Source organism: Spinacia oleracea, chromosome 4 (genome assembly GCF_020520425.1).
Source record: "Spinacia oleracea cultivar Varoflay chromosome 4, BTI_SOV_V1, whole genome shotgun sequence".
NCBI classification, from domain to species: domain Eukaryota; kingdom Viridiplantae; phylum Streptophyta; class Magnoliopsida; order Caryophyllales; family Amaranthaceae; genus Spinacia; species Spinacia oleracea.
In genome coordinates, this window is record NC_079490.1 from 37588718 (window position 1) to 37613759 (window position 25042).

The window sequence follows — 25042 nt, forward strand, 5'->3', positions numbered from 1 at the left end:
TCAGCTTATGTCTTCTCTTCCTTCTGTTCCTCTGATTTTGTTGGCTCTGCCTCAGCATTTTCTGTTTCTTTTTTATTTTTCAGGGGCATCTCTTCCTTTTCATGCTCTTTTGCTTCTAACTCATTTGAATGAGTTGTAACAGTTGGCAGCCTTAACTCATCAGCTTCTGTCTTCTCTTCCTTCTTTTCCTCTGATTTTGTTGGCTCTGCCTCGGCATTTTCTGTTTCTTTTTTATTTTTCAGGGGCATCTCTTCCTTTTCATGCTCTTTTGTGTTATCTTCCAACTTCTCAGATTCTTTATTCTCAGTTGTTACTTCCAACTTTTCCGATTCATTCCTTAAACAAAAATTATTACATATTGCACACTCTATTAGTACACACATACAACTAAATCCAAACATATATATATGAAATTATTCCATAGGATAGAATAATTAAAACATAAGTCCATGATATTAGAACATAAGTGTATTATATTAGAACATAAGTGTTGAATATTAGAACATAAGTGTTGAATATTAGAACATACATTACAGATAAAAATAACATTGATTCATTTGATTTAAATTTAAAATCAAACTAAATTAGTTCTGTTTTTCAAGTATTTTGAATGTGTTAATATTTTGATAAAAAATAATTACCTTTGATCATTGTCCAATATAGGTGCCGCCTTCACTCCATGAACATCACCTTTAATTTTCAATGTAACTTTTTTTGGTGGTTGACCCCTAAATGATTATAATTTATTCCAAATATCAGAACATAATTTTTTATTATAATGTATGAACATTTAAACAAGTTCCAAGTAATTAACAATTAGAACATAAGAGACACACATTTAGAACATAGGCAGCATACCTAGGATTTATTTTTTCCTTTTGTGGATTTTTAATCCTCACTATGATCCTTTCTTTTTCTTTCCTGTTTAGTTGTAGTTTTAAACATTTGTTAGTAAATGTTTTTAAATTGGAATTTATTTGTTCCTATTGTTAAATTTAATTAGGATTATTACCTCTTGATTGGAATTACTTCAGAAGTGGTTTGTACCTCTTCCGTAGTAAATTTCATGGTATGTTTAATCCTTTCTTTCGCTTGAGGGACTCTATTGTATTCAATTTCAGGAACACTCCTATCATATTGGTAAAACATTTTCAAACATAAGAAAATGCGGTAAGAATATTTAATAATTTTATTAAAGAACATATTATGATGAACTAAAATTCTGGAACTTACTTTTGAATCGAAATTGTTGATTCAGTTGAAGTTGTTTGCAACACGGTCTCTTGTTCACCGTCTATTCTTTTCATATTCTCATTCCTATAAATAAATTGTATTTAATTATATTAAATGATCAGAAAATATGTATACTAAATCAAAGTGCAGAAGACATGTTCTTAAGATTTTTCTTATGTTCTAAATATTTGCAAATATATTATAATTTAAATTCTGGAAAATTACCTTATAATGTCACATTCCTCCTCTGTTTTGGCAACATCCTCTTCTGTTTTTTCTCTGTTTTCAATTAAATATGTTTTAGAACATGCATGATAATATTTGAAAATTTTACGCATGACTTTAAAACTTGCATTATAACATTAAAACATGCTTTAAATAACATTTAGAACATACAGTATTTATTTTGTCACTCAATAAACTTTTATTTTCTTACATTTCTGAAATATTTTCTTCTGTAGGATTTGTATGAAGACTTGAAACAATTGCATTATCAACCTTTTCGTAGTGTATGTCATCCTCCTTGCTGAAAAAATATTAGAATATTTACATAAATCCCACTGTTAGATAATGTTAAAAAACTTTAGAACATGCTCAAACATTTTAAAATATCCATTTTATAAAATTAGATCATATGTTAAGGCAATGAAACATGTTGGAATGTTTAGAACATGGTAATATTTTTTAGAACACTTATAGAGTTTTTTAGAACATGGTAATTTTTGTACAATATATCTATCTCATAATATTTAATAGTTAGTTTTAATTTAAGAACTTGCCTTAGAAAAACATTCTTACATTAGAACATGCTTAAAACATGGATTGAACATTAATGTATGTTTAGAATAGGATGAAAACATTCAAACATGTATTTTTATTATTAGAACATGTGTTGCAATGACATAAGAACATTCTTAAAATGTTTAGAACATGGTAAATTTTGTACAATATATCTATCTCATAATATTTAATAATTAGTTTTAATTTTAGAACTTGCCTTAGAACAACATTCTTACATTATAACATGCTTAAAACATGGATTGAATATTAATGTATGTTTAGAATAGGATGAAAACATTCAAAAATGTATTTATATTATTAGAACATGTGTAGCAATGACATAAGAACATTCTTAAAATGTTTAGAACATGGAATCTTTTGAAATTTAGAACTTTCCTTAAAACAATCTTTTGAAATTAGAACATGCTTAGAACATGCTTTGAACATTAATGTGTGAGGGGGTCGAAAAAGCGCAAGGCTAATGCGTGACCTTGTCCCTCGTGGGTGTGACGATTCTTTTTATTCAATCAAGTGTAATTGGATTTCCTGTGAGTATACACCCAATTGACTAGTAATTATAGGAGTCGCCATTCAGTTTTCAACGACAATGAGAAAAACTGACAAAACCCGGTTATCGTGACATAAAGGGAGTGCAATTATGTTTGACCACGATGGCCGTAGGTTCCCTTGTGATCCCTGGTGTGGGGATCTCTCAATATACACCCGCAAGGTAGAGATTGAGGGTTCGGGGGACTGTAACTACCGAGAGGAGTAATTCGCTCGTCGATAACTCCAGAGGCAGGATATCCTTACTAGCTCAGCATAAATAATTGAAGGGACATGCGTTAACTATTAAACTAATCTGAGTTGATTTTAGCAATATGCAACATATAATACTAATTCGATCGTGATTATCTGATTTAAATAGCATTAAGGGACCTAGCATGATAATCCGATTTCCCAAAAATATTATATTTGTTAGGCGTGATAGAACAATCAGATTAGGTTAGTTTAACAGTTCATAAAAAGGGGGAGGAAAGCAGTTAAATCATCGAAAAGGGACACATTACGACGCACCCTTGAGAGGTACATCACGGTTCTCAGAAAACTAACCACTTTGACTTTGCTATTTCTCCTTTTTATTTAACGAATCTCAATTATGGGACAGGATACGTTCTGTTCGATTTATGGATCGATTGCGACAGAACGCGTGAACAGTTTCGCAGCGAGAGGCTCAGGCTAAGGGGTTTAAAGTCAATACTCATAATATATTATGTGTTGTTGTGTGTTGTTTCACGTCGAAACTAGGGGCCTATTTATAGGGAAGAGTTCGTGGAAAGATAGAATTGCAGAGTTCTAATCCATAAAGAATTAGGAAAAGAGACGTACCCAGGTATTTTCAGCGCCCAGGCCTGGGCGCCGATGATTTCGGCGCCCAGAGCCAGGCGTTGAAAATAGGGTCTGGGCAGTTTTGTTTAGTCAGATTCGGATTCCTAATGTGAGGGGGTCGAAAAAGCGCGAGGCTAATGCGTGACCTTGTCCCTCGTGGGTGTGACGATTCTTTTTATTCAATCAAGTGTAATTGGATTTCCTGTGAGTATACACCCAATTGACTAGTAATATAGGTGTCGCCATCCAGTTTTTAACAATAATGAGAAAAACTGACAAAACCCGGTTATCGTGACATAAAGGGAGTGCAATTATGTTTGACCACGACGGCCGTAGGTTTACTTGTGATCCCTGGTGTGGGGATCTCTCAATATACACCCGCAAGGTAGAGATTGAGGGTTCGGGGGACTGTAACTACCAAGAGGAGTAATTCGCTCGTCGATAACTCCAGAGGCAGGATATCCTTACTAGCTAAGCATAAATAATTGAAGGGACATGCGTTAACTATTAAACTAATCTGAGTTGATTTTAGCAATATGCAACATATAATACTAATTCGATCGTGATTATCTGATTTAAATAGCATTAAGGGACCTAGCATGATAATCCGATTTCCCAAAAATATTATATTTGTTAGGCGTGATAGAACAATCAGATTAGGTTAGATTAACAGTTCATAAAAAGGGCGAGGAAAGCAGTTAAATCATCGAAAAGGGACACGTTACGACGCACCCTTGAGAGGTGCGTCACGGTTCTCAGAAGACTAACCACTTTGACTTTGCTATTTCTCCTTTTTATTTAACGAATCTCGATTATGGGACAGGTTATGTCCTGTTCGATTTATGGATCGATTGCGACAGAACGCGTGAACAGTTTCGCAGCGAGAGGCTCAGGCTAAGGGGTTTAGAGTCAATACTCAGAATATATTATGTGTTGTTGTGTGTTGTTTCACGTCGAAACTAGGGGCCTATTTATAGGGAAGAGTTCGTGGAAAGATAGAATTGCAGAGTTCTAATCCATAAAGAATTAGGAAAAGAGACGTACCCAGGTATTTTCAGCGCCCAGGCCTGGGCGCCGAAGATTTCGGCGCCCAGAGCCAGGCGTTGAAAATAGGGTCTGGGCAGTTTTGTTTAGTCAGATTCGGATTCCTAAAATCCGTAGAGTTTGAGATTAATTCGAGTCTTTTAGCGCGTATCAATTTTGTGACGGAATGCGTCTGGGCCCGTTACGAACTCTAGGTTCTTTAGGATTTTAATTAATACGTAACTCTTATTTCTGAATCCTATTAGGAATAGGATTTTCGCGGTTTTCTATCTCATTTAGGATTTATGTTGGAGTGCAACACCTAATTCTGACAGGTTTCTATCTTTTATGATTTGCCACTTTTAGAAGCTACCTTTTACGGCAGTTACTATTTTTAGCAGGTTTCCATAAATAGCAGGTTTCGGGTAAAATGAAATGGGGAATCGAGATTCGTTTATTTTATAGGAGATGCGTTGTCAAGTGGAGTTTTTATGCTTTCATCATCGAACCTTTCCCTTGCAGGAACGGGGACAAAAGTAGGTGTCTATAGTTAGCCCCCACTTTGACTGAGTCTTGGAGTAAGACGATGGTCAAAGTATTAGACGGAGTGCGTCACACAAGCCATGGTGTATGTGACCTGTTTTGCGAAGGTCTCACGAGCCCCCGAGTGATAACATTTGACTTAAGGGTCATCACTTGAAGTGTCGACATATCCCTCACGTGTCATTGGGATTTGTCAACTGATAGTATAGAAACTTCCTCACTTTGTCATTGGAAGGATCTAAAGATGCGTAGAAAACTCCCTCACTTTATCATTGGGAGTAACTACAGATGTTTTCGAAATTGTAATTGGGCCTGGCCAAGCCCAATCACGAGGTAAAACGTTTTTAAAGATTCTCATTTTCAGGGCTAGCTAAACGAGAAAACCCCCTTGTTTTTATAGGACGTAAAACGAAGGAAAATCCAGCACATCGCTCTTTTTTGGAAAAACGAAAAACCAATCCTTTAATTTTTGGAAAAAGGGAAAACCAATCCTTTAATTTTCGGAAAAAGGGAAAACCGGTCCTTTGATTTTCGGAAAAAGGGAAAACCGATAAAAGTTATCGCTGCAACGACTAAGGACCTGCGCTGTTAGTGACGCAGACCCCGCCCGCTGAAGGTGGGCGAGCCTGTCCGCTGAGGGTGGACCCCCCGTCCGATAGAAGTGGACGAATCTGTTTTGATGTTTTTGAAAATAAGGACCTACGCCGTTTGTGACGTAGACCCCGCCGGCTGAAGATGGCGAGCCTGTCCGCTGAGGGTGGACCCCCCGTCCGATAGAAGTGGACGAATCTGTTTTGAAATTTTATTTTATTTTGTTTTGTTTTTTTATTTTTTATTTTTTTTTGAAAATAAGGACCTACGTGTTTTGCGCCGTAGACCCCGCCGGCTGAAGATGGCGAGCCTATTTTAAATTTGAAGACTTTATTTTTCGAAACTGAGGACCTGCGCGGCTAGTGACGCAGACCCCGCCCGCTGAGGGTGGGCGAGCCCATTTTGAATTTTTTGCCTATGTAGAAGAGCTTTTGGTGATTACAACCTGTTGGTGGGTTGTAATATTTCCTGATTAGATGTGTCCTATAAGTGGGTCCACACTGTGTATATTTTTGTTTAACGATATTTTTTTGAGATATCCAAACATGTTATGGTGCGTGGCGCAGTCTGGGAATGTGATTCTGATTGGCGCTCCCTGTTGGAGTCCACTTTTCGCGAGCCCCCAAGTGTTGGGGCTCGTCGGTTGTTTTTTCGCGTCTTGTAATCATGTTTGGGGTCACGCTCGTATGTGCGAGTGACCTCCTATAGTAGTGTGCTATTTTTAGTGAAACCGTGGAGTGCGACTTTAGCTTTCAGGCGACATCCAGTTTTGGCTTGGCCCGGATTATCCCTTTGACAGACAGACATTTTCTATTTGGAAAACCAATGACTTGACGACACATATTTTTGGTGTTTCGAAGAATGACCATGATATTTAACTTGCTTTTTTTTTGAAATGTGTACATGAGCGTTTTCTAAGATGAGTCTAAGTTTCGAAAAAGTTTCACTGTTATTATTATTTTTTTGCTTATTTGGGAGCTAAAGGTGCTTTGGGCTTGATCTTACTTGTAATAGGGCCTCGTGTTTTAGCAACACGGTCTTAAGTCCTTTCCTATTCCGTGTTTTTGTGAAATCTGGGCCTTGGGCTGCATTTTCCGCGCCCAAGCTCAGGCGTTAAAAATTTCGGCGCCCAGAGGTGGGCGCCGAAAGTTATTTCCTGGTAATATTTGATTTTCGGATTTCTAAACACGTTTCCGAATGGGATCAGGATGTTTATTGGATGCGTTCAGCTATATATAGGGGCTAGGTACGTCCTTATTTTCCGCCACTCTCAAATTCTTTCTCTCTTTTTTGTTGTGCTCTAATTATTTACTGATTTTGCCATGTCGATCCCTACTTTCTCACTCCAACGGACTGTTAGGCGTTGGCTACGAGCCCTTACTCCCACAGAAAAAGCTTTGTTAAAAGAATACCACTTAGAGGCACTTTTAGGCTTACAACAAATTAATATTGATTATAATTTTCTGCATGCTGCCCTAAACTTTTGGGACTCCGATCATCATGTTTTTTCCTTTCGGGGCAATGAAATATGTCCTTTGCCTGCTGAATTTGCTGCGATCCTTGGTTATCCTACTAATGCTACTCCAGTTACCCCTGGCACTATTGAAGAGGGTAAAACAACCATAAGGGCTTTCCTAGGGCTAGATGATAACATGTTTGCTGAACTTGTTGTAGACGATAAGGTTAACTTGGCAAAACTCGTAAAACATCATTTTAGGCCTAGTAAGAATATGACCGAACAAAAATTGAACCTTCGAGCCCTTGTATTTTGCTTGTTGAATCATTATTTGCTGTCGAATAATAATAATGAGTTCGGTGACATAAGGCTGATCCCCTTGATTAGCCAGATGGAAAGTTGCTATTCTATTATGCCGTTGGTTGTTGCTGAGACTTTGCTGAGTGCGGATGAGCTGAAGAAGGATGCCAAATCCGAAATTTTTAAGGGAAGCCCCCTATTACTGCAGGTAATCTATTTCTTTCTTTGCGCACACATACGCCACTTTTATATATTTCTTTTTGCCTGGGGCTGAGTTTCAGCGCCCAGGGCTGGGCGCTGGAATATTCGGCGCCTGATACTGGGCGTTGATACTGCGCCCCAGGAACCTTTTTTCTTTCCTTTCATTCTTTTGATTCGATCGTACCTGTTTTTGCAGATTTGGCTTGCGGAACAGCTTAGACTTTTGGAAGCTCCTGCCGATCCTAAACATTATCGCCCTATAGCTTTGGGTAACCGAAAATACTTGCACCAAGGCCAGGACGAGGCCGAATGGACCTCCTTTTTTACTTATGGCATTTGTTCTATTAAGTAGGTGGTACCATGGTGGGGTTTGACTGCTATGACAGGGGGGGTCTGATGTATCGGTTTATATTTCTTTGTTGGGGCTATCTTGTCCCATTTATATTTTCCCTTACCGAGTCATGCGTCAATATGGTTTAAGGCAGACTATCCCCTTTTCTGATACTGTACCACCTAAGGTAGCGACCTTTGCACAAACACGGGTCTTAGCGTGGGCTAGGTATTATGATGGTCTCCCGCGTTGGGCTATAGCTACAAATGGGTTTGTGGGTCTTTCTGGAAACTATAAGTTGTGGATGAGTTCCGATGACAAGGATGTGAGGACCGAGGCTCGTAATGGGGAGCCGCCTGAGCTTTTGATACCTCGTATTCGTGTTAAGTATGAGGGTCCTGATTCTGCCAGACCTCGTACCTATAGTTTTAAGACTGTGAAAGCTCGTCCTGATCGAAAGCAAAAGGAAGTTCTTCCCCGTTCCAGTGTCAGGCCTAAAAAGATGCCTAACATGAAGGGGCCTGTTGTTGTTAAAAGAAATGCAAGCTCTCGCGGAGATCGTCGCCGGAACAATGTATGGGTTAGGAAGGCTCAGCCGCCTGTAGAAACAGTGGCTAGTCCAGTTGATGATAGAAATCCTTCTCCCACCACTGTTTGTGCCCTTGAGGCTGAGCGGGCTATAACTGAGAATGTTTCTAAAGCTTTGGCATCTTTGGAAGTTAGTGTCCAGGAGCCAGTTCTTATGGAGATTTATATTGGGGCAGCGCAGAAGACTATGGGGGTAGATCCTGCGAACATTGCTCTCTTCAAGACTTTATTTGATGATCCGGAAGAACTAGAGTAGTGTAGTTCTTTGCTAGGGTGTAGGTGCCCTCTATTTATTTCAGTTGTGTTTGTTTTTATTCCTAGCACTTTGTTTTCCTTCTTATTATATTTTAATAAAGGCGTATTTTAGTCTCTATTCAATTTTGTTTATATGTCTAACACTTTTTTTACACAAAGAATATAATTTTTATTATTATTTGGACCGAATCCTTGGTAAGGATTGCCTACGTATGTTGTCAGAATCAGGTCGCGCGTAGTTCTAGCTTTAGAATAAGCTCTAGTATGCCGGATTTCGGTAGATATGTCCTGAAGTGGAAACATATTACTTAATCGGTCAAATGAGTGAAGTATTTGCCATTTCCATCTGCCGTTTTCCATAGGTTGCGTAAAATTCGACCAATTTGTTGGTAAACCTATTCGGATACGTACTGTACCCCCCAAGTGTTCGTTATTTTTCCGTTGTGTGCGAAAAAAATGACGAGCACTTTTTGAAAAAAGGAAAACTTTTGGCAGGCAGAGGGTTTCAACGCCCAGGCTGGGGCGTCAGAAATTTCGGCGCCCAGCCCTGGGCGCTGAAAATAACTTGGGCGGTCAATTTTGACGTTTTTGCTTCACATGTTCTTGCGTTTATTTCTATTTCGTTTTTTGTGCCTTGATATTTTGCTTCGTAGTTAAAGTTAATTTTGAGGCTATTTTGGAGGTTTTTTTACTGTTAGCGTGAAAAGCATTTTTGTCCAGATTAATTTTTTCTATTGGTGACTCAAAACAGTTTTGAAAATGGAGTTAGGGTGCGGAACTTATGAAGATCTTTGTGGAGGGTATGATGGAATCTATGTGAAACCGCTGTTGGTGGATTCTATGTTTTATGAATTTATTTTCTGGTAACATTTGCATTCGTTTTAAGTTTTTGATTTCTTTTTGATTTTGGGTTGCATGGATTGGCTCTTATGATGACATTGGTTGGCTTTTTGGGTTTTGAGGATGGGATAGTGTGGTTTATTTTGTGGGTTTCGGGAACTGGTTCACATGGCGTTATTTCAAAATCGAGTGGGCTTTGTTTGTTGGGCCTATAGTGGGCCACTTCTTTATTATTTTTTTTATTTTGCAAGTACATTTGGTGTTTATTTAGTGTTAGAATAAAATTTTTAGGAAAAATATTACGCCTTTATTGATTTGGAAAGTAAGGAAAACACACTGAAATAAAACTGACCCATATTCTAAAGGGCCTTAGGACCATCTAAAGTCTCTATTATTTTTTTCTATCAATCTAAAGAACTACTAGGCGCTTTTTACTAATGGTGCTCTATGTGGCTCAAGCCTGGGGTTTAGTCTCATAAAACTTTGGTCCTTCACCGGTACTCAACGCCCAGGCCTGGGCGCCAAAAATGTACCCATGCTCAAAAAAGGCCCTAACTTCTAGTGGGCCCTGCCATACTCATTCGACTTGAAAATTGCTGAAAGTCGCACCTCACGACTTTGTTAAGAGTAGCACACCACTACAAAGGTCGCTCGCACATACGAGCATGACCCCAAACATGATTACAAGATGCGAAAAACAACCGACAAGCCCCTGTGCTTGGGGGCTCGCGAAAAAATAAACCCCAACGAGGGGCGCGCGATCAAAATCACATTCCTAGACTGCGCCATACACCATACCATGTTTGGATATCTCAAAAAAAAAAAATTGTTAAACAAAAATATACACAGTGTGGACCCACTCATAGGACACATCTAATCAGGAAATATTACGACCCACCAACAGGTAGTAATCACAAAAGCCCTTCTGCATAGGCAAAATAAGAAATTCAAAATGGGCTCGCCCACCCTCAGCGGGCGGGGTCTGCGTCACTAGCCACGCAGGTCCTCAGTTTTCCAAAAATAAAGTCTTCAAATTTAAAATAGGCTCGCCATCTTCAGTCGGCGGGGTCTACGGCGCAAAACACGTAGGTCCTTATTTTCAAAAAAAAAAAAAAAACAAAACAAAACAAAATAAAATTTCAAAACAGATTCGACCACTTCTATCGGACGGGGGGTCCACCCTCAGCGGACAGGCTCGCCATCTTCAGCCAGCGGGGTCTACGTCACAAACCGCGTAGGTCCTTATTTTCAAAAACATCAAAACAGATTCGTCCACTTCTATCGGACGGGGGGTCCACCCTCAGCGGACAGGCTCGCCCACCTTCAGCGGGCGGGGTCTGCGTCACTAACAGCGCAGGTCCTTAGTCGCTGCAGCGATAACTTTTATCGGTTTTCCCTTTTTCCGAAAATCAAAGGATCGGTTTTCCCTTTTTCCGAAAATTAAGGGCTAGCTAAACGAGAAAACCCCCTTGTTTTTATAGGACGTAAAACGAAGGAAAATCCAGCACATCGCTCTTTTTTGGAAAAACGAAAAACCAATCCCTTTAATTTTTGGAAAAAGGGAAAACCAATCCTTTAATTTTCGGAAAAAGGGAAAACCGATCCTTTGATTTTCGGAAAAAGGGAAAACCGATAAAAGTTATCGCTGCAGCGACTAAGGACCTGCGCTGTTAGTGACGCAGACCCCGCCCGCTGAAGGTGGGCGAGCCTGTCCGCTGAGGGTGGACCCCCCGTCCGATAGAAGTGGACGAATCTGTTTTGATGTTTTTGAAAATAAGGACCTACGCGGTTTGTGACGTAGACCCCGCCGGCTGAAGATGGCGAGCCTGTCCGCTGAGGGTGGACCCCCTGTCCGATAGAAGTGGACGAATCTGTTTTGAAATTTTATTTTGTTTTGTTTTTTGTTTTTTTTTTTTTGAAAATAAGGACCTACGTGCTTTGCGCCGTAGACCACGCCGGCTGAAGATGGCGAGCCTATTTTAAATTTGAAGACTTTATTTTTCGAAACTGAGGACCTGCGCGGCTAGTGACGCAGACCCCGCCCGCTGAGGGTGGGCGAGCCCATTTTGAATTTCTTATTTTGCCTATGTAGAAGATCTTTTGGTGATTACAACCTGTTGGTGGGTCGTAATATTTCCTGATTAGATGTGTCCTATAAGTGGGTCCACACTGTGTATATTTTTGTTTAACGATATTTTTTGAGATATCCAAACATGTTATGGTGCGTGGCGCAGTCTGGGAATGTGATTCTGATTGGCGCTCCCTGTTGGAGTCCACTTTTCGCGAGCCCCCAAGTGTTGGGGCTCGTCGGTTGTTTTTCGCGTCTTGTAATCATGTTTGGGGTCACGCTCGTATGTGCGAGCGACCTCCTATAGTAGTGTGCTATTTTTAGTGAAGCCGTGGAGTGCGACTTTAGCTTTCAGGCGACATCCGGTTTTGGCTTGGCCCGGATTATCCCTTTGACAGACAGACATTTTCTATTTGGAAAACCAATGACTTAACGACACATATTTTTGGTGTTTCGAAGAATGCCCATGATATTTAACTTGCTTTTTTTTTGAAAAGTGTACACGAGAGTTTTCTGAGATGAGTCTAAGTTTCGACCAAGTTTCACTGTTATTATTATTTTTTTGCTTATTTGGGAGCTAAAGGTGCTTTGGGCTTGATCTTACTTGTAATAGGGCCTCGTGTTTTAGCAACACGGTCTTAAGTCCTTTCCTATTCCGTGTTTTTGTGAAACCCTGGGCCTTGGGCTGCATTTTCCGCGCCCAAGCTCAGGCGTTAAAAATTTCGGCGCCCAGAGGTGGGCGCTGAAAGTTCTTTCCTGGTAATATTTGATTTTCGGATTTCTAAACACGTTTCCGAATGGGATCAGGATGTTTATTGGGTGCGTTCAGCTATATATAGGGGCTAGGTACGTCCTTATTTTCCACCACTCTCAAATTCTTTCTCTCTTTTTTGCTGTGCTCTAATTATTTACTGCTTTTGCCATGTCGATCCCTACTTTCTCACTCCAACGGACTGTTAGGCGTTGGCTACGAGCCCTTACTCCCACAGAAAAAGCTTTGTTAAAAGAATACCACTTAGAGGCACTTTTAGGCTTACAATAAATTAATATTGATTATAATTTTCTGCATGCTGCCCTAAACTTTTGGGACTCCGATCATCATGTTTTTTTCCTTTCGGGGCAATGAAATATGTCCTTTGCCTGATGAATTTGCTGCGATCCTTGGTTATCCTACTAATGCTACTCCTGTTACCCCTGGCACTATTGAAGAGGGTAAAACAACCATAAGGGCTTTCCTAGGGCTAGATGATAACATGTTTGCTGAACTTGTTGTAGACGATAAGGTTAACTTGGCAAAACTCGTAAAACATCATTTTAGGCCTAGTAAGAATATGACCGAACAAAAATTGAACATTCGAGTGTATTTTTCTTGTTGAATCATTATTTGATGTCGAATAATAATGGTGAGTTCGGTGACATAAGGCTGATCCCCTTGATTAGCCAGATGGAAAGTTGCTATTCTATTATGCCGTTGGTTGTTGCTGAGACTTTGCTGAGTGCGGATGAGCTGAAGAAGGATGCCAAATCCAAAATTTTTAAGGGAAGCCCCCTATTACTGCAGGTAATCTATTTCTTTCTTTGCGCACACATACGCCACTTTTATATATTTCTTTTTTCCTGGGGCTGAGTTTCAGCGCCCAGGGCTGGGCGCTGGAATATTCTGCGCCTGATACTGGGCGTTGAAACTGCGCCCCAGGAACCTTTTTTCTTTCTTTTCATTCTTTTGATTCGATCGTACCTGTTTTTGCAGATTTGGCTTGCGGAACGGCTTAGACTTTTGGAAGCTCCTGCCGATCCTAAACATTATCGCCCTATAGCTTTGGGTAACCGAAAATACCTGCACCAAGGCCAGGACGAGGCCGAATGGACCTCCTTTTTTACTTATGGCATTTGTTATATTAAGTGGGTGGTACCATGGTGGGGTTTGACTACTATGACAGGGGGGTCTGATGTATCGGTTTATATTTCTTTGTTGGGGCTATCTTGTCCCATTTATATTTTCCCTTACCGAGTCATGCGTCAATATGGTTTAAGGCAGACTATCCCCTTTTCTGATACGGTACCACCTAAGGTAGCGACCTTTGCACAAACACGGGTCTTAGCGTGGGCTAGGTATTATGATGGTCTCCCGCGTTGGGCTGTAGCTACAAATGGGTTTGTGGGTCTTTCTGAAAACTATAAGTTGTGGATGAGTTCCGATGACAAGGATGTGAGGACCGAGGCTCGTAATGGGGAGCCGGCTGAGCTTTTGATTCCTCGTATTCGTGTTAAGTATGAGGGTGCTGATTCTGCCAGACCTCGTACCTATAGTTTTAAGACTGTGAAAGCTCGTCCTGATCGAAAGCGAAAGGAAGTTCTTCCCCGTTCCAGTGTCAGGCCTAAAAAGATGCCTAACATGAAGGGGCCTGCTGTTGTTAAAAGAAATGCAAACTCTCGCGGAGATCGTCGCCGGAACAATGTATGGGTTAGGAAGGCTCAGCCGCCTGTAGAAACAGTGGCTAGTCCAGTTGATGATAGTAATCCTTCTCCCACCACCGTTTGTGCCCTTGAGGCTGAGCGGGCTATAACTGAGAATGTTTCTAAAGCTTTGGCATCTTTGGAAGTTAGTGTCCAGGAGCCAGTTCTTATGGAGATTGATATTGGGGCAGCGCAGAAGACTATGGGGGTAGATCCTGCGAACATCGCTCTCTTCAAGACTTTATTTGATGATCCGGAAGAACTAGAGTAGTGTAGTTCTTTGCTAGGGTGTAAGTGCCCTCTATTTATTTCAGTTGTGTTTGTTTTTATTCCTAGCACTTTGTTTTCCTTCTTATTATATTTTAATAAAGGCGTATTTTTAGTCTCCATTCAATTTTGTTTATATGTCTAACACTTTTTTACACAAAGAATATAATTTTTTTATTATTATTTGGACCGAATCCTTGGTAAGGATTGCCTACGTATGTTGTCAGAATCAGGTCGCGCGTAGTTTAGCTTTAGAATAAGCTCTAGTATGCCGGATTTCGGTAGATATGTCCTGAAGTGGAAACATATTACTTAATCGGTCAAATGAGTGAAGTATTTGCCATTTTCATCTGCCGTTTTCCATAGGTTGCGTAAAATTCGACCAATTTGTTGGTAAACCTATTTGGATACGTACTGTACCCCCCAAGTGTTCGTTATTTTTCCGTTGTGTGCGAAAAAAATGACGAGCACTTTTCGAAAAAAGGAAAACTTTTGGCAGGCAGAGAGTTTCAATGCCCAGGCTGGGGCGTCAGAAATTTCGGCGCCCAGCCCTGAGCGCTGAAAATAACTTGGGCGGTCAATTTTGACGTTTTTGCTTCACATGTTCTTGCTTTTATTTCTACTTCGTTTTTTGTGCCTTGATATTTTGCTTCGTAGTTAAAGTTAATTTTGAGGCTATTTTGGAGGTTTTTTTACTGTTAGCGTGAAACGCATTTTTGTCCAGATTAATTTTTTCTATTGGTGACTCAAAACAGTTTTGAAAATGGAGTTAGGGTGCAGAACTTATGAAGATCTTTGTGGAGGGTATGATGGAATCTATGTGAAACCGCTGTTGGTGGATTCTATGTTTTATGAATTTATTTTTTTGGTAACATTTGCATTCGTTTTAAATTTTTGATTTCTTTTTGATTTTGGGTTGCATGGATTGACTCTTATGATGACATTGGTTGGCCTTTTGGGTTTTGAGGATGGGATAGTGTGGTTTATTTTGTGGGTTTCGGGAACTGGTTCACATGGCATTATTTCAAAACCGAGTGGGCTTTGTTTGTTGGGCCTATAGTGGGTCGCTTCTTTATTATTTTTTTTTATTTTGCAAGTACATTTGGTGTTTATTTAGTGTTAGAATAAAATTTTTAGGAAAAATATTACGCCTTTATTGATTTGGAAAGTAAGGAAAACACACTGAAATAAAACTGACCCATATTCTAAAGGGCCTTAGGACTATCTAAAGTCTCTATTATTTTTTCTATCAATCTAAAGAACTACTAGGCGCTTTTTACTAATGGTGCTCTATGTGGCTCAAGCCTGGGGTTTAGTTTTCATAAAACTTTGGTCCTTCACCGGTACTCATCTTGAATCCCATTCCTTTTGCGTTGACCCACTGATATGTCTTCACCCATCCGTTCCCGACCTCTTTTGGTGTTGATGCAGGAGAGATTAACCGGGTTGGATCGAAACCTTCATCTTGTAAAGCTAGGGTAGTCATCACAGTCTCGTTCTCCATAGGCCTCGATTCGTTAAACAATGTCCATAGAGCCTGGTTGTCCAATATTTCAGCTGTTTTAGTGTTGGTGAGGTGGGGTGCCTCATCCAAGGTGTGGCAATCATGGAAAATTTCAAATCCGGGTTTTAGCAAGCCATCCTGAACGAGGGGTTCAGGGAAATCACAGCATGGGTGTTCTTCTCCTTCCCGAACAAACATCCCGTTAAGGGTCCTTTGATATGGGGGAAGGAGGGTGGTTTGTTTGTCTTTGTTAAGGCGTAGCCTAGATAGGCGGTCAGCAATATCTTCCTCCGTTGGTTCATAACCTAAGCCAAAGGGAGTAGATTTGTCGGGAAAAGGATGGAATGTGCATTCCTTCTTCCTTATGCCCAATGGGGTTCCTGGGAAATAACCTTGAGCTAACATCATTCTAGGGATGACTCGGGATGCATGCGGGTCTAGGAATGCCGGATCATAATCTTCGATGAACTGGATTGTTTCTTCCATTTGAAACCCATAAAGGTCATCTGCAGTTTCGGCCGTTCCAACCATAGTACAACTGACGTCGGGAGGAGGGGCGCGGATTTCTAGTATTACCCCGTTATGGTTAAGTTTAACCATTTGGTGCAAGGTAGAAGCCACACCTCCTAAGTCATGGAGCCAAGGTCGCCCCAAGAGGAGGTTGAAAGTGGGCTTGATGTCGATTATTTGAAACTCCGTGGTGCGTGCCACAAGCCCGGTTTGTATGGTAAGGTTGATTTTTCCCAATACAGGCCTTCGGGAGTTATCATAAGCTCGTACCCCTTGCGTGGAGGTTTGGAAGTCGTCGTTTCCCAGCCCCAAGCAATGGGCAGTTCGCAATGGGCAGACATTAACCGCCGAACCATTATCTACGAGCGCTAGGGGGATGTTTTGTCCTTTGCATCCAACCACTAAGTAAAGGGCTTTATTGTGAGCACCCCCCTCTTTGGGTAAGTCTTTATCAGTGAAAACTATAGCCTTTTCTCCGGCATCTCTCGTGACATGGCTAACCAATGAGTCAAGTGTGATATCTGTGGGTACTGAGATGAGGTCAAGTGAGCGAATAAGCTTTTCGCGATGTTCCTTTGAAGTACACATAAGATCCCAGATGGCAATCTCAGCCTTGGTTCTTTTCAGTTGTTTCAGGAGAGGATTTTCAATGACTTCCGCGACGGTGGCGTGCCGCCCGTTCTCAGGAGTTTGCCTAACCGGGATGTCGTCCATAGGAGGTGGGTGAATATCCGGTTGGTATATCCTTCCGGATCGGGTGAGGTTGTCGACCTCGGGCTCCTGAGGGGTGGTGTCAATGAGAGCATACCCGGGCCAAGTTTCGGTGAAGAGGTCCTGGCCCGAGACTTGAGATAGGTAAATATCTTCAGCATCATCGTTCCACACACCGCACACTTCCCCCTCGATTCGATCCATAGGTACCACAGCGAGTGGTGCACCTTGAGGTGTAATATACACCGTGGGGTCGAAATTCTCTGGTTGGTCGAGAGAGATGTGACAAGAGCCGAGTGGGCTCTTGTTGTTGTTGGGTTTGCCAACGTTAGGGAAAGGTATCACTTCATCCTCTATCATGTCCTGGATCGTATGTTTTAGATTCCAGCAGTTTTCAGTGTCATGCCCATTTCCTTGATGGAATTTGCAGTAAGTACCTTCGACCCAATATTTGTTTTTGACAGGAGGGTCACGGGTGGGGCCTATATGTCTCAACTTTCCTTGATTGGTTAGTCTTTCAAAGGCTTGTACCAAAGTTGACCCGAGTGGGGCAAACTTTCGGTCTCGGACCCATCTTACAGGGTATTTTCGGGCAGGAGCCTCTTCTACAGCATGGACTTCTTGGGCTTGGGATGTGTTACCCCGATTATAGGTGTTGGTCTTATATGCAGGTTTGCTCTGTATGGTTTTGGCGAGGTCGTCCTCGATTTTTATTCCCACATCATAAACCCTTTTGAGAGTGTCGAGTCCCAGGTACCTAAGGTGTTGTCTGTAAGCCGGGTCCAAGTTGTCAATGAATTTTTGGACCAATTCTGTTTCGGGAGGCCTATTGATTAGTTTGGCCGCCTGGTCCCTCCATCTAGCAAAGTAGGTTGTGAAACCCTCATTTTTCTTTTGGAAGAGAACTTCCAGCTCGCGCATGGTGACTTGGAAATCCATGTTCGACGAGTATTGCTTGATGAAGACATTGACAAAGTCTTCCCAAGTGGGGAAGAGCTTAGGGTCCTGGTGATAGTACCATTTGAGCGGCACAGGTTCCAAAGACAAAGGAAAGGCAGGTAGGTACATGGACTTGTCCACGCCTTTCAAGTTCATGGTATTCACAAAGCTCAGTAGATGATCACGGGGGTTATCCGTGGCCTTGAACTTTGGTAAGTCAGATGAACTGAACTTTTCTGGTAATTTGCCAAAAAAAGGTTCAGGCTCGAGGGAGAAGTATTTGCTCCCCATGGTTTGCTGTAGGACCATTTTTTCAATCCTCTTCTCGTTTTCGAGGTCATTTTTGGCTTGCGCAGCCGCTAAGGCTTCATTTTCCATTTTCAGTTGGCCCATGAGTTGGGTCATTTGGACCATCTGGTCTCGCAAATCTTCGATGGACATGTTTGGAGGTGCGAATCAAGGTTTGAAATGAGGGACGACGGACGGAGCTTGGAGTTACTAAACCTGATGTTGGTGATGTATCTTCGAGACGCACTAGCCGTTGATTCCCTGATCGGCACCAAGTGGCAGGACCGGTCCTAGGCATAAGATAAGCTAAAGTTTAGGTTCCCAAAGTTTCAAGCATTACTTAGTCTAGACTTCGACTCTCTAAATTGGTTTTTCACTTTTTCGCTCTTTCTTCTGTCGGTACACTTTTTTTGGGTTTTTTTATTTATTTTGGTCATTCTTTGGATTTTCGAAACACTTGCCTGTGTGACATTCATAGTTGTTAGCATGTTCGGTTTTGGTGCCGAGCATTGCCGTCGTAGGAGGCCTAACGACGACACAAAGAGTTATTAATTTTTCGCGAGTCGTCTTTTGAAATCGAGTGCTTTTCTTACACCCTCGTAGCAATTCTTTTGATGAACATTTTTTGTGCTACGTACTTTCTTTTTGCTTGGGCACCGAAGCTGCTGCGCCTGACCAGAAAGCCAAGCAGCAACTTCAGCGCCCAGGAGTGGGCGTGAGAAATTTTGGCGCCCAGCCAGGGGCGTTGAAAAATGCGTCCCTGGCTGGTTCTCGTTTTCTGTTTTCTGTTTATGCGACTTCGATTTGCGTGCTTGCCTAATAACGTCCTTCACGCTCAACAGCGTTTGTGGGATTCGTTATAGGCCATCCCGAGTGTCGCTTATTTTGTGGCGATCATTCGGGTTTGCGGAACACGTGCTTCGTTATAACTCTTTGGCAAATTAGTCTATGAATGTTTGGGCAATTTTTAAGGTCATTGGTTTTCTAGGATAGTTTGTCACACACAATCACATATTTCGCTACACATAACTACATTACAAACATGGATTTGAAAATTAAATATGCCACGTAGTTTATGATAGGTTTCTATGGGTAGTTTATTTGCGCCTGGCTTGGTACCGCTTCTATCGTAGATCCAACACATGCCCCGGTCGAGGTAGTGTCTTCAACAGACGAATTTCGCTCAAGAGGCCAACCCGCAAGTGCAAGCCAAGGGGGCATGCAGGCGAGAGGGACCTAATGAGCGAGCGATTGGGTTCGGGATAGGTGTACTACCTGCACAAGTACCGAGTGGGAAACATGCGCGGCGTATGCACCCCCCTGTTGGCGAAAAAAGGTATCCTTAGTCCCAACTCCCGAGGGAGCCGAGATTCGTTATGATGTTCTGCCCGTTCACATTAATATGTTGATTTTCAGGTCGTCCCAACTTGATGGGGAAATAAACGCGGGGTAGGATCGTTTCACCCTTCGGCTATTTTGATTACCTACAAGCACGAGTATTTCCTTCACTATCCCCAGTGGAGTCGCCACTGTGAGGGGTCGAAAAAGCGCGAGGCTAATGCGTGACCTTGTCCCTCGTGGGTGTGACGATTCTTTTTATTCAATCAAGTGTAATTGGATTTCCTGTGAGTATACACCCAATTGACTAGTAATATAGGAGTCGCCATTCAGTTTTTAACGACAATGAGAAAAACTGACAAAACCCGGTTATCGTGACATAAAGGGAGTGCAATTATGTTTGACCACGATGGCCGTAGGTTCCCCTGTGATCCCTGGTGTGGGGATCTCTCAATATACACCCGCAAGGTAGAGATTGAGGGTTCGGGGGACTGTAACTACCGAGAGGAATAATTCGCTCGTCGATAACTCCAGAGGCAGGATATCCTTACTAGCTCAGCATAAATAATTGAAGGGACATGCGTTAACTATTAAACTAATCTGAGTTGATTTTAGCAATATGCAACATATAATACTAATCCGATCGTGATTATCTGATTTAAATAGCATTAAGGGACCTAGCATGATAATCCGATTTCCCAAAAATATTATATTTGTTAGGCATGATAGAACAATCAGATTAGGTTAGTTTAACAGTTCATAAAAAGGGCGAGGAAAGCAGTTAAATCATCGAAAAGGGACACATTACGACGCACCCTTGAGAGGTGCGTCACGGTTCTCAGAAAACTAACCACTTTGACTTTGCTATTTCTCCTTTTTATTTAACGAATCTCAATTATGGGACAGGATACGTTCTGTTCGATTTATGGATCGATTGCGACAGAACGCGTGAACAGTTTTGCAGCGAGAGGCTCAGGCTAAGGGGTTTATAGTCAATACTCAGAATATATTATGTGTTGTTGTGTGTTGTTTCACGTCGAAACTAGGGGCCTATTTATAGGGAAGAGTTCGTGGAAAGATAGAATTGCAGAGTTCTAATCCATAAAGAATTAGGAAAAGAGACGTACCCAGGTATTTTCAGCGCCCAGGCCTGGGCGCCGATGATTTCGGCGCCCAGAGCCAGGCGTTGAAAATAGGGTCTGGGCAGTTTTGTTTAGTCAGATTCGGATTCCTAAAATCCGTAGAGTTTGAGATTAATTCAAGTCTTTTAGCGCGTATCAGTTTTGTGACGGAATGCGTCTGGGCCCGTTACGAACTCTAGGTTCGTTAGGATTTTAATTAATACGTAACTCTTATTTCCGAATCCTATTAGGAATAGGATTCTCGCGGTTTTCTATCTCATTTAGGATTTATGTTGGAGTGCAACACCTAATTCTGACAGGTTTCTATCTTTTATGATTTGCCACTTTTAGAAGCTACCTTTTACGGCAGTTACTATTTTTAGCATGTTTCCATAAATAGCAGGTTTCGAGTAAAATGAAATGGGGAATCGAGATTCGTTTATTTTATAGGAGATGCGTTGTCAAGTGGAGTTTTTATGCTTTCATCATCGAACCTTTCCCTTGCGGGAACGGGGACAAAAGTAGGTGTCTACATAATGTACCAATTTGAATATTTTCTAAAACATTCATTCATGATTAAAACCTTTAGAACATGCTCCAAATTTAAAAGTTTTGTTTTATAAAGCAGATGTTGGCCCAAAACAATGAAACATGTTCGAATAACTTTAGAACATTCTTAACATCTTTAGAACATGGAATTTTTTTCGAACATTCTTTCTCTACCACCAGATCCATCATTAAAACATTCAATCATGACTTTTAAATTTAGAACTTGCCTCAGAACATCATTCATACATTAGAACATGCTTAAAAGATGTATTGAACATCATAAAAACTTTGAAACATGTCTTAATATTATTAGAACATGCGGAAAAAATTAGAACATTCATATTTAATAACAGATCTGGTATAAAAACTTTAAATTATGACAATTAACTGTAGAACTTTATTTTGAACATAAATTTAACATTAGAACATGTTTAGAATAACAATTTTAGTCGATTTTCTTTATTTGAAACTCCAAATAAATTGAAATCCTTACGTATTTGTAGCTTTTTCTAAGGAGCATTGACACTAGATTCGATTGCGTGTTGAGCTTCCTCGCTTTGCATGTGCTCGATTTTCCTTAATATTTCAAAATTAAGCAACAAAAATTAAAAAATTAATTGAAATTAACGAAACATTTAAACTATATGAATTTGTTAGATTATCACTAACCTTGTATTTTCGCAGTTGTTCGAAGAATCAATCGCATTTTCGTCACCTGACTCCACCGAAATTGCGTACAATTTTCAGCTTTCAAAATTTTTTGCGATTTTGTTGCAATTTTTTTGATTAAGCGTGATTAAAGTATAGAATGATGAATTGTTGTTGTTTTTTGCAATAATTCTGCCGGAATTCTATTAAATAGATAGTATTTGAGCGGTTTTTCGTCCGTTGTAGGGAGTGAGTGGGAGGTTGAGGAGAGAGAAAATGGTGAGAGAGTGGAAGTTATGGCAACTGACGAGAAATTTTTTTATTTTTTTTTTATATATTTTTGATCCGTTTTTTTTTATTTACGATCATGCCATTATGGCAGTGGCTGGGATGATCGTGGCCATTGATTTGATTCTAATCCAATGGTGTAGAAGGTGTTCTTATATAAGAAGTGTACTTACATAAGGGAGTGTTCTTACCGGATCCGTCCCCTATATATATATATATATATATATATATATATATATATATATATATATATATATATATATATATATATATATATTGTTAGAAAAATTATATTTAGGCTATAAAATTGAAAATAAATTATTTCATGAGTTAATTTGATTATAAATTTATGATAAGAAAAACATAAGAAATTATAACTTTTGAGCAATCTGAAAAACATGCATTATAGTACGGAGTATATATATTTCATGAATTAATTTTTTCATAACTTTTTGTTAAATATATTTGTTAGTTTTCCGTAAAAAAGATGTGAGATGAGTATTATTCTAGTAATATTAGGGATGTCAGTGGGGCGGGTTTTGCGGGAGACCCGCCCCGCATCCGCCCCAAGTAGGCGGGGATGGAGGTGGGTTTGGCGGGTGATGGGGCGGGGATGGGTATAAAAATCGTACCCGCCATGGGTGATGGGGCGGGTGTGGATTTTGTGTTGAACCCGCCCCATCCCCGCCCGCCCCGCCCCATCCCCATTCGCTCCGCCCCATCCCCACTCCCCCCGCTTCATAACCGCCATGGGTGATGGGGTGAATTTTGATTTATTTGCATCTTTAGGTGATAATATAAATTTAGGTGAGATTTTTATGTTTTTTGTTTGGATTTTTTTTGTTATGACGAGTATTTTTTTCGATTATATAGGTTACTTTAGTCATAAGGTATTTTTTTTCTATAGTTAACTTTGATTACTCCGTATATATGGCAAATGTTTGCTAAATAAGAAAAATTAGGCGGGTATTAGCGTGGGTATGAAGCGGGGATAAGACGGGGTGGATACCCAGTTGGGTGGCGGGGCGGGGATGGATTTTAGCTTACACCCGTTGGGGCGGGGATGGGGATGAATTTTGTACCCGCCATGGGTGATGGGGCGGAGATGGGGATGAAAATTTTAGGTGGGGATGGGAATGGAGGGACCTACATCCGCATCCGCCCCGCCCCGCCCCGCCCCATTGACATCCCTAAGTAATATACATATATTTTGTCAATAATGTTTGCCATAAATATCATTGTGATACGCAATGAAAGTCAATAATATATTCAAATTAGATATTTCCTTTAATTTAGTAAATACTCATAAGTTGATAGTCCTAAGTTTTTTTGTCTTTCCGTATGCTGGGATGAAATAGTCCTAAGTCTATTTAGTTATTTTTTTTCCCATATACCCGGTGCAATATTTATATGTATTACTCCCTCCGTCCCGAAATACTTGTACCGCTTTTCTTATAAAGCCGTCCCGTATTCCTTACACTGTTTCTATAAATGATAAACTTTTATAAATATTATATCAATTGCCCCCCTTCACGTGTCATTCTGTGGTCCCATGCGCTCTCCCCAGGGCCGTCTTAAACATTTTGGAGGCCCTGTTCTATTTTGTCCAAATCTAAAAAATGGGCCCCTAGCATTAAACCCAAATTTGATTATCGCACTTTTTAAATATCAAACCCAAATTTGATTATCTCACTTTTTAAATATTAAACCCAAATTTGAATCAGATACTCCGTAGTATTATCAGTGTTAATATCAATTGTCACTGTTTATGGAATTATCAGTGTTTACGAAATACTCCGTAATGAAATTATCAAACCCATATATCGCACTTTTTTATTAACAAACCAAAATTGACATGACACTTTTTGAAATTATCAAACCCAAACACTGATAATTAGCTTGCTGTAGAAGTAGTGTAGTTTATTTCCTGCTTTTTATTTTCCTATTTTGCCTTGAACGTTTAATTAGCTTGCTGCTTCTGTCTTGTATCCCTTTTACTTGAAGGGGCTCATCCCCTATCTTTCACAAAAAAACAAAAAAAAAGCTGGGTTTGAATTGTTTGACAAGCACAAAATTAAGAAAAAAAATAGTAATTTACAACTATAAAAATTGTAAAATTGTAATTAATAGGAAATTAAACCATGAAAAAAATGAAATTAAAAAGAAAAATAATTTTAATTTCATAAATTGATAATTGATAAGCATGAAAATACCTTTGCCTATGCGATTTTTGTTCTTCATCTTCAACAAATCCATAAATCTCACTCCTTTCTAATACTAAACAAATACTCGGTTCTGATACTCGGTAGAGGATAAAAAAATAGCCCTTTGATATGAAAGTAGATGTTAATTTGCCAAAAATTTGGTTCCATTGATAACAAATTCTTTAGTTCTTCTATTGTATTGAATATCTGATGAAAATTCAGATAAATTTTTCGGTTATTCCATTGAAATTTAATAGTTTTTAATGAAAATTGTTGATTAGAATTATTGGAATTTGAAATAATATTGGAAAGGAGTAACTTAAGGGAGATGCTGATTGAATGAAGCATTTAATGTAGCGGTGAATGGAGCGTTGAATCTTGAGAAACGAAAGCGTGGCTGGGAAGTTGAATATATTGCTGAACTGATTAGCAGGCCAGAACATTCATTTAATTAAAGTTTTTTTTTTTTTTAAGTATGTAAGTTGGGCTGCGAAAATGGGCCCTATTTTTTTTGGTGGCCCTGTGCTATTGACCAGAATGCACAGGGCCACCACCGGGCCTGGCTCTCCCCCTACCCCCTTACTCCCTTTAAAAAGTTGACACATATCCTTATCTATATT

General features: G+C 40.2%; 1 protein-coding gene across 1 annotated transcript; it reads right to left on the bottom strand.

Moving 5' to 3' along the window:
- Positions 1 to 5: 5 nt before the first annotated feature.
- On the bottom strand, positions 6 to 24820 carry LOC130459801 (uncharacterized). Its single transcript, XM_056827354.1, has 10 exons — positions 24432 to 24820; positions 21952 to 21997; positions 21776 to 21858; positions 1670 to 1759; positions 1459 to 1512; positions 1234 to 1317; positions 1013 to 1129; positions 859 to 921; positions 642 to 728; positions 6 to 336 (listed from the first exon to the last, which is right to left on the bottom strand). Exons 6-10 carry the CDS (start codon positions 1305 to 1307, stop codon positions 6 to 8), a joined length of 672 nt encoding a protein of 223 aa, XP_056683332.1. The 5' UTR covers positions 1308 to 1317; positions 1459 to 1512; positions 1670 to 1759; positions 21776 to 21858; positions 21952 to 21997; positions 24432 to 24820.
- Positions 24821 to 25042: the final 222 nt, after the last annotated feature.